This window comes from Eschrichtius robustus, chromosome X, assembly GCF_028021215.1.
Source record: "Eschrichtius robustus isolate mEscRob2 chromosome X, mEscRob2.pri, whole genome shotgun sequence".
Taxonomy (NCBI): domain Eukaryota; kingdom Metazoa; phylum Chordata; class Mammalia; order Artiodactyla; family Eschrichtiidae; genus Eschrichtius; species Eschrichtius robustus.
The window spans coordinates 21,887,359-21,900,019 of NC_090845.1; the positions used below are offsets into that span (position 1 = coordinate 21,887,359).

At 38.2% G+C, this 12,661-nt stretch overlaps 1 protein-coding gene and 1 non-coding gene across 6 annotated transcripts in view; both read left to right on the forward strand.

Annotated features, from left to right (window-relative positions):
• The window catches only part of POLA1 (DNA polymerase alpha 1, catalytic subunit), a 291,007-nt gene that overhangs the window by 39,404 nt on the left and 238,942 nt on the right, over positions 1-12,661 (forward strand). For all 5 annotated transcript variants that reach the window (XM_068533580.1, XM_068533581.1, XM_068533577.1 and 2 more), the window contains exons 18-24: positions 1,082-1,171; positions 3,105-3,221; positions 4,450-4,625; positions 6,748-6,877; positions 7,371-7,490; positions 8,968-9,067; positions 10,678-10,802. In XM_068533580.1, the coding sequence (XP_068389681.1) occupies positions 1,082-1,171; positions 3,105-3,221; positions 4,450-4,625; positions 6,748-6,877; positions 7,371-7,490; positions 8,968-9,067; positions 10,678-10,802 (858 nt within the window). The remainder of the gene's footprint in view (positions 1-1,081; positions 1,172-3,104; positions 3,222-4,449; positions 4,626-6,747; positions 6,878-7,370; positions 7,491-8,967; positions 9,068-10,677; positions 10,803-12,661) is intronic.
• Positions 10,042-10,171, forward strand: LOC137757524 (small Cajal body-specific RNA 24). The gene has a single exon (XR_011072368.1). It is a non-coding gene; the product is annotated as a small Cajal body-specific RNA 24 (non-coding RNA).

Sequence of the window (12,661 nt, forward strand, 5' to 3'; positions counted from 1 at the left end):
AATGCTGTGGATATTAAAGGTGACATATATTGGGAAGGTTGATGAGGGCTGGCTATAATTGATCAGTGATCTCTAAACTCCCAGTATACTCCATGAAGAAGTTTTCACGAGTCCTTAATAAAAATGGGGGTGGGGAGTAGTATAATGTGAGTTTTTCATAAAAGTAAACGTATTCAATATGAAGAATTTTATTTTTGGAGAGTATGTTTTTTCTTTTATGAAATGCCTGGGTTGGTAAATGTGTAGGTTTAAAACAATTTTTTTTAATGTCTTCACTTGCCAGAATTAAAAGTTAGCAACCTTATCAGGTTCCACTTACTTTAAGTTGGTTTGAGAAGTCCAGTAGTCTGGGGGTACTATTGGATCAGGCTATTATTTGTGAAGTGCCCTGAATTAGTAAGTAAAATGACCTTGGAAAATTCCATTAGAGTCAAACTGATAACTTTTTAAACCTGAGCTAGTTGTAGAAAACATAGCCATCAACTTCATTTTAAGAGTCTTAATAAGAGTGGATCTTTTGAATACCTGATTTATATTGAGTAATCCAAGTGGTGGACGCCTTTTGTGTGTAGATAGGTTAGGTTTTATTTAAGACACTTAACTTAATTCTTACATGTATGTTTGTTTTTAGTCTAGTTTCTTATTTATGGGTTTTTACAACACTATTTGAGATTAGTTTATACAGTCCTTGGGACCTCTTTATGTGTTAAATACATAAACAACAAAGTCTACCAGGGATTATATAGGAAAGTAAGTAATGTTTTTGATAGGTACTCTGATTCAGATGCTATAAAATGTGTCCAGATACACAAGCGTGTCCCTATGGAGGGACATTTCTGCACTCGATAGTGCTCAGCGCTTAAAATTTTGCTTCATTCACATGCTTATTACTTGAATGAGCTCCTCAGAGATTTTGTGCAACTATTACTGTGAAATCTAGAATCAGGAATTTCATTGCTGCATTTAATTTTGAAATGGATGGTTTCTTTTAACCCTAAGAAATCTTATCCTGCTTGAACAAGGAGCCAAGGTGTAGTAGTTGAGAGTAAAGATAAGTGACTGGTATGTTTTTATCTAACAGAATGTGAAGGTTGAGGTTGCTGCAACAGAAAGAACACTGCTAGGTTTTTTCCTTGCAAAAATTCACAAAATTGATCCTGATATCATTGTGGTGAGTAGATGTTTGACCATGTTGTGGGGAAGATCTTCATTCCATAGTTCTTTTCAGTGTGACTTGATTGGTACTTTTTGAGCAGTGGAGAATCTTTTCAGAGTGAAGTAACCCTGTGGACTGGTGGGAATTGCTATACTTTCTCCTAACAGAAAGGAGAAAAAACCCCAACCTACTACAAGATACTTTTTTTTCCCCTCTAACAGAAAAGCAACTCATGAATTACTGTTGAAGTTTAGGATACTCCTGTTATTTACAGTTAGAGAGCAGCCCAGAAGTAAGTCAACTCATGTCAACTGTTAATAGCTCTAAAATTTTGGCTTAGTGGCCCAGCAGTATAATGTCACAGGAGTGAATTCCCTTGGTTTGGTGCGTATCCCCAAAGCGTAAGTATTTTAATTTTATGAGCTCAGTGGATCTCTGACATATTCCTTTGGGAGCTCGTGGCTAGGAGTCTTTTTTTCTCTTGATGACTGAATATGCTCCTACTAAATAGTAAGAGGTAATAATTCATTGAGTTGTCTTTGCCACAGTTCCGAAGAGTCCTAAAGCAACATTTTGCTTTGTGTTTCCTCTAGCCTTCCTTAGTTTGTAGACTCCTTTCAAGGAGTTCTTCCTTTTGTCTTTTTTCTGGGTTAACGGACCAATCAAATTATTTTGTGCTTTTGGGTTTTTTGGAGGAAAGTAGCATATAAATACCTATATTTTAAGTGTAATATCGGTAATTTGGTTACATTGAAGCCTTGTGAAAAATGTTTGCCGTATATTTCTGTGTTCGTTTTTGCTCTTGGACACCTCTCTGGAAGATGGTGTAGCCAAAGTACTGAGAGCCTGTAGGTTGTTACCAGTGTCTCTGCACCCACTTCCCTTACAGTATTTCAGGAGCCATCTTGAAAGTGCTGGGAAGATTCTATCCACAGTGCCCTCCTGTGGTGCTCTGGCTCAGCACCAGGCCCTCACCCAATCTCCACTAGTAGTCTCTCTCTTGGACCCCAAGGAGATATCTTGGAGTCTAGGGTAGCTGGCCTGCTCTAGGGTGTAGGAGCCAAGACTTTGTGAGAAATCCAAACGGAAATAAGAGAGAATCCTGACATGGGTTTGAGTCCCTAATCCCAGGCATGATAATTTGGAAATGAGACTTCCTCATGTCCTTTGGGTCTCTTAGTTTAATAGACAAACTTGCCATAAATATATAGTGGTATATATTTTTAATTAAAATTAGTGACAAGTAAATCTGTTTATTAATTTATTTTAAACTTCATCTAGTTTAACTTACTAGAATAAACATAATTCACATGATGGGCATTATCATTACAGACATGGAAAATTTGGTAATATTTTTGAGATTTTTTTACTCGGGATAGTTTTGTTTCCATGTTTTTAGCAAATTTCTTATTTGAAGTATGGAGTGATAGTATATGCTTATTTAGTTGCACATTGATTAAGAGTCTAAATCAGTAGTGTTTGAACTCAATTCTTTAGGAAGAAACTAGATGCACTTCCTCCGTTTTCTAAGAAGTCTATGTAAACTGTCACGCAACATAGCTGGGTTCTTGGTTTTTTAAGGAAGTAAGATGAAATTGTTTGAATACAGCTTTTACTGATCACCTAAAAAGTATGGGACATTAAAATTTGCATGAGACTGTGAAGCATGCGTTGCAAATTAAAAGACATCATATGAACTTTGCATCAATTAGGATAAAATAAAGTTTATTCCAGCAATCTGCTTAGCAGCCTTGTTAATGTCAAGGCTAATGAATGCTGCTGATGAATAAATTCCTGAAGAAGAAAGGACCCCAATCGGAGGTAAGCTCATGATGCCTTCAATTAGAGACCAGAAAAAGAAAGGGCAAAGAAATTCTATGCATATGAAGATAAATCCTCTAATTTGCGTTTCTTATAATGTTATTGGCTGCCTTCTTTTTCTGACTAGGGTCATAATATTTATGGGTTTGAACTGGAAGTGCTACTGCAGAGAATTAATGTGTGCAAAGTTCCTTACTGGTCCAAGATAGGTCGGCTGAAGCGATCCAACATGCCAAAGCTTGGGGTAATAATAATTTTCAAAATCTTAACTTCTCTGTTTGGCTTCTTTTTATGAAGTAGCTACCAGGGGGTACCCTGTGCTTCTTTGACTAGGAATCTGTTGCCTTATGATAGGACATTTTAACTTTGGCACTAAACACCTTTTCCTTTCAATTCAGCATTTTATTGGTAAAAACCACTGGTAGTTTTAAAAATCAGCTCTTAGAATCTAGAGACAGCACATGTTTGTTAGCTCCACTTGGGCATCCCTAAGAGCAGAGTTGCGGGTTCTCGTTAAGGAAGGAGATGGGAAGGAGGAACGGGGGTTGGGGGAGGGGAGCAGACACAGAGTATGTAAGAAGGCAACGGGCAGCGTGCCTTCTGTGTTCATTCTCTCTCTCAGCAGCTCCAGGTTTATTGCACATTCTCACAGGGGTGGCAGAACTTGTTCAAGATCTTAGGGCTAGTAAAGGGAAGAACTAAAATTTTGAACCCAGGCCCCGTCTGACACTTGTTAAAGCTTGTCACTTCTCATTCTACCTGCTTGCTTCACTGAAGGGAGGTTGAGGTGGTTTTGGATGAAGCACCTTCATTTCCTAAACCTGACAGTGCTCAGCGCTTGAAATCTTATTTTAGTTAAAGCCTATCAGTAAAACGGCATGCTGCCTCATCAGAGAACTTAGGACTCTGTACCTTTATAATGCTCTCCAGAGGATTCTGCTGCTACAGTTTGGAGTTGGGGGCCAGTGCTCTTGCTTCTTTTCCTATTCATATCTTTATGGCGATAGAGTTGTTATTAACACTTCATCCAAACACTTGCTTTGCTAACTCCTTACCCCCTTCAGGGTTCTTTATATGGCATCTTCTCAGTGAGGTCTATGTGATCACCGTATTTAAGATGTAGTCCCCCCAAATTCCTTGTTCCCCTCACCCTGTTCTATTTTCTCTTTTCCATGTACTTAATGATCTCCTAAAACTATGTAATTTCTTTTTTTTTTATTGTATATTTCAATTGAGATCAGGAATCTTTTCTGTTTTGCTCACCGCTATATCCCTATATTCTGAGTGCCTGGAACAGTGTCAGATATGTAGTCAGTGTTCAAAAATATTTGATTGATGACTGAATGAATGCATGAATGGAAGAATGAGAGTTTCATCATTATAATTTTGGGACTAGCCTCAAAGCAAGTTAGAATGAAATGTTCTCAGTGTCTGTTCTTCCATGGGATTTGCTTTTTGTCCTCCCCTTGTAGGGCAGGAGTGGATTTGGTGAAAGAAATGCTACCTGTGGCCGAATGATCTGTGATGTGGAAATTTCAGCAAAGGAATTGATTCGTTGTAAAAGCTACCATTTGTCTGAACTTGTTCAACAGATTCTGAAAACTGAAAGGGTTGTAATCCCAGTGGAAAATGTACGAAATATGTACAGGTATGATCCTGCATGCTTCAGAATTTGTCTGTCTTGAAATTAACAACAGCAAGACACCAGAATCATCCTTAGGCTGGAGGGACAGGAGCCTGTGGTGTTATGAAGGGGAAATTGTCTCTCTTCATGTCAGCATCACCATCTCCATTACTTGAGTAATTTGAATTATTTTGCTTTTTTAATTATTCTAATTTTATCATAATATCTCCCTCATTTAACACCATCTTGATGCTTCCTGAGAGCAGTTTGGAAATTGATGTGATATTTAGGTTTCTGCCCTTAATTCATTAATTCAGAAATTAATGCAAATATTTTGGAAATATAAAATCTGAGAAGTCATTCAATTATTTGGAGATATTGCTGATTATTTCTTTTTTCCAGCCTTGTTGAGGTCAAATTGACAAATAAAAATTGTATTTTATTTAAGGTACAACTTGATGTTTGATATACATTGTGAAATAATCCTCACAGTCAAGCTAATTAACCTATTCATCACCTCACACGATCACTATTTTTTTCTTTTCTTTTCTTTTTTTTTCGTTTTTTTTATTTGTGGTGAGGACACTTTAGATTTACCCCTCTTAGGAGATTTCAAGTATACGATACAGTATTGTTAACTGTAGCCACGTTGCTGTGCATTAGATTTCCAGAACTTACTCATTTTGCGTAACAGAAACTTTGTGCTTGATTATTTCTTAAAATTTCTCCTACCCCTCTGGCCACTTCTCGTTCTTTTCTGCCTGTTCCTCCCAAGTCCTCAGACTGCTTCTCTTTCTGACTGCGCTCCCTCCCTGGGTGATCTCGTTGAGTCGCAGGAATTTCAATACCACATGGGTGCCGATGCCTCCCGCCAGCATATCCTCAGCTTAGACCTCTCTTCCCTGAATTCCAGACTCATGTCTCCACTTGCCTGTTCTACTTAATGTCTGACATGAACCTCCAACTCAGCTTGTTCCAAAACTGAGCTCCTGACCTTCTCCTCTAGGTTCCTCTTATTTTTCCAGTATCGCTGGAAACCTCCAAAGTCATCCTCAGCCCGGAACCTCTGAGGCGTCTGTGATTCCTCTCTCTGACATCTTATGTTCCATGCATCGGGAAATCCTGTCAGCTCCATCTTCAAAATATGTCTCTATCTGACCACTTCTTTTCCCCTCTGTTGGACCCACCCTGGTCCAAGCCACCAACCTCTTTCTTCTGGGTCACTGGGTCTTTCTTGTATTAGCCTCCTCACTGGTCTCCTTGCTTTTGCCCTTGACTCCTTGCTGTCTGTTCTCAACCCAGGAACCAGAGTCACCGTGCTAAAGTTAGATATGGCACTCTGCTTACAATCTCCTAATGACTTTCTGTTTCATGCAGAGTAAAAACCAAAGTACATATTTCGATTTACAAGGTCCTATACAATGGGTCTCTCTGCCGTTAGCTCTGTCCTTATCTTCTACTTTTCTCCATCATTCTCTCTGTTGCAGCCATTGGTCTCCTTCTTGGTACTAGAACTGCCAGATTTATGCTCAGCTCAGGGCCTTTGAATGTGCTGTTTTGTCTGCCTGGAATGTTCTTCTCTCAGAGATAACCCATCCACAAGGATTGCTCTCTCACCTCCTGCAGGTTTTTATTCTCAGTGAACTCTTTCTCAGTTCCCTAACTAAAATTTGTCTGTGCTCCTGACATTTAATATTCCCTTTGCTTCTTAGTTTTTCTTCTTAACGCTTAGTGTTGTATAACGTATCACATATTAAATTTTTAATTTATATTCTGTCTCCCCCATGAGGACAGGAATTTTTGTCTGTTTTGGTCACAGCCAGCATCTAGAACAATGCCTGGCACGGAGTGGGTATGTAATACGTATTTAATGGATGGATGAATGAAAGAATTTAGGGAGTTTTCAGATTGTATCTTTGTGGGATTTTTTGTGTGTTTTAGAGAAGGGCATTGATTGGGACCAATGGTATGAATGAATTCCTCATTTCATACTGACCTTATTTTAAATTGTTTCCAAAGCCGAGGTGCCGTTGCTCTGAAGTTAACTTATACCAAAAATTTTTTTGTGATAGTTTATGAAGTTATGATTATAATCATTGTTTCTTTTAATTACTTGATTCGGTTTCATTCTTTCCTTTCTGTACAGTGAGTCTTCTCATCTGTTGTACCTGTTGGAACACACCTGGAAAGATGCCAGGTTCATTCTGCAGATCATGTGTGAGCTAAATGTTCTTCCATTAGCATTGCAGATCACTAACATCGCTGGGAACATTATGGTAAATTTAACATAGAAAGGGGGAAAAAGCATTTCCTGTTGGATCCAGTGTTTTCTGGGGGTAGTTGTTATATGATAATGAGTCTAAATGCATGCTTATAAAATAAGTAACTTGTATTCTGAAAGCTGGGCTTCTTTTGTAAAATGAAGAACTGCTTGGGAGAAGGGGAGGAAAGCCAGGTGCAGTATGTTGAAATTTGGACGAACATAAGAATCATCTCTGACATCTGGATGTGTCTGATTTGTGGAATGGTCCATTTGGGAGTAAAGAAATAGCCCAAGTTGTCAGTATTTTAAGCTCTTTGTCTCCTTTTAACCATAATGCTTAAAGAAACTGCTAGAAATAATTTAGCACCTTTTTTTTTTTTAAAACAGCCCTTGTTATGATGAGTGATTTTTGAAGGAGGTGCTATGATTAAATCTAGCAAATCGAAGTTGCTTTTGTTTATTCTGGTTTTGAGCTCAAGTTTTTTAAAAAAAATTCTGTTTAACAGTCTAGGACGCTGATGGGTGGACGATCCGAGCGTAATGAGTTCTTGTTGCTTCATGCATTTTATGAAAACAACTATATTGTGCCTGACAAGCAGATTTTCAGAAAGCCTCAGCAAAAACCGGTGGGTCCAAAATTGTATAGTGTTTTGCTTTTTCTTATCCCCCCCTTTTATTATCTAGGTAGCTGTTTTTTGGGTTTTTTTTGTGCTGTGATAGTATCTGCTCCCCAAATAATTAATTCCCTGTAGAAACTGTGTCACATTCGTTCTGTTGTTTTTGTGTGGTCATTTCCTTCTTTACGTTTCTCTATACAGATAAAAATTATTTGTGAAATATGAAATTCTTTGAGGGAGGCATTAGGCCTCTCTGATGGGTGACCATACCTGGAAAGTGTTTTGCCTCGTTAGCCCTACCCAAACTTAGATGCAAGTTGAACCATTTATTTCCTTGAACCCATAAGCCTTTATTTTTGTGTTGCATTGTTTCATTTTTATATTCTAGTAGGATTAAGGTCACTACAATCAGGTTTCTGAAGTGGCCTCCATCACACTGGAAGTAAAACTTAGCTACTGTTTTATCAGCACTGATAGTAATTGATTCAGAATGGGAGTTTAATGTTAAAATGACTCAGGTTCTTATATTTGCTTGTTTTATGCACATTATCAAAATTAGTAAAGGAAGTATTAACTTACAGGAGTTTGATGTCTGCTGAGGTATTGAATGTTGGCTATTAATAAACTACTTGGGAAAGAATTTTCACTATATGGACATACTTATTTTAAGGTATCCATATTAATAATGAGAATAATGATAATATCTATATAAAATATTTTGTGTTTTTACATCATGAATGTTAGAGTAATGAATTTAAGAGGATTCTTAGAATCTCAAATTTTACATAATATGAATAGTTGAATTTTTAGTGTCCATTGATTTTATTTTAAAAAATTTATTTATGTGTTTATTATTGTCTGCGTTGGGTCTTCGTTGCTGCACGCGGGCTTTCTCTAGTTGCGGCAAGCAGGGGCTACTCTTCATTGTGGTGCATGGGCTTCTCATTGCGGTGGCTTCTGTAATTGCAGAGCACGGGCTGTAGGTGTGCAAGCTTCAGTAGTTGTGGTGCGTGGGCTTCAGTACTTGTGGCTCACGGGCTCTAGAGCGCGGGCCCAGTAGTTGTGGTGCACGGGCTTCGTCGCTCCATGGCATGTGGGATCTTCCTGGACCAGGGCTCGAACCCGTGTCCCCTGCATTGGCAGGCGGATTCTATTCTTAACCACTGCACCACCAGGGAAGCCCTGTCCATTGATTTTAAAATGTGAAGTTCTGTGAATTCAAAAATATTTTAAAGTAGAATTTGCATACTTATCAACTCAGATATAGTGTTTGTTTCGGTAACTACCATGCTTGGCATTCATTAGGATTCATGAAAATATTACAATAACTGTCTTTCCTCAGAGGTAGGACCACTAACTAAAAGTAAAGAATGTTAGATAGAACTGTGTACTGCAGTTGGAAAGGTCGGGCGGGGGGGGATCATAAACCTTCTAAATTGGTCCATTAGTTGCTGGCTGGTGAAGTTATCTTTCCATTTGATATTAGGGAGATGAAGATGAAGACATTGATGGAGATACCAGTAAATACAAAAAAGGACGTAAGAAGGCAGCTTATTCTGGAGGCTTGGTATTGGACCCCAAAGTTGGTAAGGCAACGCAGCGGCTCAGTTTGCCCCTGATGCTAAGGAACTTAATGCAGAGCCAGGCTTGAGAAACTAGAAGGCCTGAGTTGTGTTTTGTAGGTTAGCGAATAGGTTTCATAATGACCTTATTTTCTTATGTTCATGCGAAAATCTTGTTTGCCAGTCTAACATGGAATTAATGTGAATCTTTTGTGTTTTTTTTTGCTGTATTCCAAGAAAGCTTTATTTATGGACATAGAAATTTAAATTTTGTATAATTTTCACGTATCATTGAAATAGTCTTTAAAAATTTTTTTTGACCATTTAAAGATATAAAACACTATTCTTAGCTCATGAGTGGTACAAAAAGGGGGTAGGTTGGAGGATTTGCTCTGTGCAGTTTGCCAACCTATTTGTCCTGTGGTAGGAGCGCCTCTGTCTCCTCACATCTACTCTTGGGCTCCGCCTCTGCCCAGCGTGCGAGGGCCAGTGCAATTGGACAGCAAAGTTAAAGTACAGGCAGTAACTACCAAATTGAACTTTAACAAGAGAATAATTGTTTCCTGTAATCATGAATGGCAAAGAAGATGTTTCGTGGTAAACAGAGATAGAAAAGATTAAAAAAATTTTTTTAAATCATCTTAACCATTTTTAAGTGTAGTTCAGTAGTGTTGTTAACTGTATTCACATTGTTGTGCAGAAATGAATGTCAGTTTTATCAAGTAACTTGAACTCTGAGTAGGAGACATTTTTGACAAAAGTGATTTTATTGTGAGTTGTAATGAGACAGATCACTCGTCCTTTGGTGTTAGATAGATCTGGCCTTGAATTCTGGCTGTGTGCTCTTGGGCTGCCTGTTTTAGCATCTGTAAGCCTCAGTTTCCTTTTCTTTAAAATGACAGCAAGAAAAATACCACACAGAGATTTAAGGAATAATAGTACCAGACACAGAGTAAGCTATCAATATATGCTTGCTGTTGTTATTATTGTCTTAATTGTGGACATTTATTTTTATTCAGTTTCTTCTCAAGGTGAAGATAACTCTTTGTAAATGTCCTAGAGAAATATAGTAGCTTTCTGTTCACCCTTTCCAAGTGAAAAGGGTGGATCGTTCCACTGCTGACATTTATTTGTACATCTCTTGTCTGATCTTAGCAGTTTGTGTACAGGTAAATGGGCTGCCTGTTTTATCCCCTGAAGGTGTGATTGTAAAAAAAAATGTACAACCACTCACTGGTATAGCTCATGAAACATTTGGGGAGTGGGGGTGTGGAGGGTAGGTGGGAAGGAATGCTTTCTTGAAGGAGAATTTAACAGCGTTTTTTGGAAATGGATATGGCACTTGTCTAAAGTAATTGATATGGGAAGGTGTTTGCCTATAATAATGGCATACTTTGGCGACTGCTGGGGTTTCAAGGCGAGACAGGATCTCTTCTTTCCTTTTCTTTTGTGACCTGACTTTTCACTCTAATCCAAGTCATTTTTACAGAGTGGTAGCTGACTCCTTTTTTCCTTTTGTCTACCTCACAGCTCTGGATAGTATATGGTTTCATAATATATTACTTCTAATACGGCGTTTTGCCAAATCTACTTTTTTAAAAGACTTTTTGTAACATGGGGCTTTTTTCTTGCAGGTTTTTATGATAAGTTCATTTTGCTTCTGGACTTCAACAGTTTGTATCCTTCCATCATTCAGGAATTCAACATTTGTTTTACAACAGTGCAAAGAGTTGCTTCAGAGGCACAGAAAGTTACAGAGGTTTGTATTCAACTGGGAACTCTGGAAATTGAGATTAAAAGTAGTGCTTAAAGAAGGAAGATAACCAAAGGGCTCAGCGTTCTAGTTTTTCCTCTTAAAAGATAACACTATATCCTTTTTTAGTGGTCAAAAAAGGGGGGGGGGGAGGGTTGGGTAGAAGGAGACTCAGACTGGTTCTGTGTCTTTTATCTAACAGCTTTATTGAGATGTAACTCACGTACTCTGCAATTCACCCATCTAAAGTGTGCGATTTAATGGCTGGTAGTTTATTTGCAGAGTTTGCAAACTTCACTACAATCAATTTTAGGACATTTTCACTATTCCCCAAAGATACCCTATCCCTTTTAGCTGTAACCTCCCTCAATCCCTTCATCCCTTCCAGATCTAGGCAACCACTAATCTTTCTGCCTCTAGATTTGTGTATTTTTGTACATTTCATATAAATGGAGTCATATGGGACCTTTTGTGTCTGGCTTATTTCATTTAGCATATTGTTTTCAAGATTCATTCGTGTTGTAGTGTGTATTAGTACTTCATTCCTTTTTATTGCTGAATATTCCATTGTAGGGATATATCTTACATTTTGTTTATTTTAAAATCAGGTTGTCAATTTATGCAAAAATGCCTGCTGGGATTTTGATGGGATTGTATCAGATCTGTGGGTCAGTTTGGGGAATGTTGCCATCTTAACAATGTGAAGTCTTCCAGTCCGTGAAAATCGAGTCTTTCCATTTATTTAGGTCTTTAATGTCTTTCAAAGATGTTTTCTAGTTTTCAATGTACAAGTCTTGCATTTCTTTTATTAAATTAATTCCTAAATATTTCATTATTTTTGGTGCTATTGTAAATGGAATTGTTTTCTTAATTTCATTTTTGGATTGTTCATTGCAAGTGTATAGAAATATGACTGATTTTTTGTATATTGATCTCGTATCCTGCAACTTTGCTGAATTCATTTACTAGTCGTAATAGTTTGTGATTTCTTAGGATTTTCTATATATAGGATCATGTTGTCTGTGAATAGAGATAGTTTTATTTCTTTCTTTTCAATCTGGATGCCTTATATTTCCTTTTCTTGCTTAACTGCCCTGGCTAGAACCTCCAGTACAGTTGAATAGAAGTGGCAAGAGCAGACACCCTTGTCTTGTTCCTGACATTACGGGAAAGCATCTAGTCTTTCACCAGTAAATATGATGTTAACTGTGGGTTTTCCATAGCTGGCCTTTATCAGTATGAGGCCATATCAGTATATCATCAGTATCAGTAGTTTGTTGAGTGTTTTTTTTTTTTTTTTTATCATGAAAGAGTTTTGGATTTTGTCAGCTACTGTTTCTGCGTCTGTTGACTATACGGTTTTTGTTCTTTATTCTTTTAATATGATGTGTTATATTGATTGTAGAGCCAACCTGTGTCTCTGAGATAAATCCCACTTGGCTTTGGTGTATAATGCTTTTTATATATCGCTGGATTTGATGTGCTAGTATTTTGTTGAAGAGTTTCTTTCTGTATTCATAAGGGCTATTGGTGTGTAGCTGTCTTTTAAATTAATTTATTTTTTATTTTGGCTGTGTTGGGTCTTCACTGCTGTGTGCGGGCTTTCTCTAGTTGCAGCGAGCGGGGGCTACTCTTTGTTGTGGTGCACGGGCTTCTCATTGCAGTGGCTTCTCTTGTGGCTGAGCACGGGCTCTAGGCGCGCGAGCTTCAGTAGTTGTGGCTTGCGGGCTCTAGAGCGGGGAGGCTCAATAGTTGTGGCACACGGGCTTAGTTGCTCCGTGGCATGTGGGATGTTCCCGGACCAGGGCTCGAACCTGTGTCTCCTGCATTGGCGGGTGGATTCTTAACCACTGCACCACCAGGGA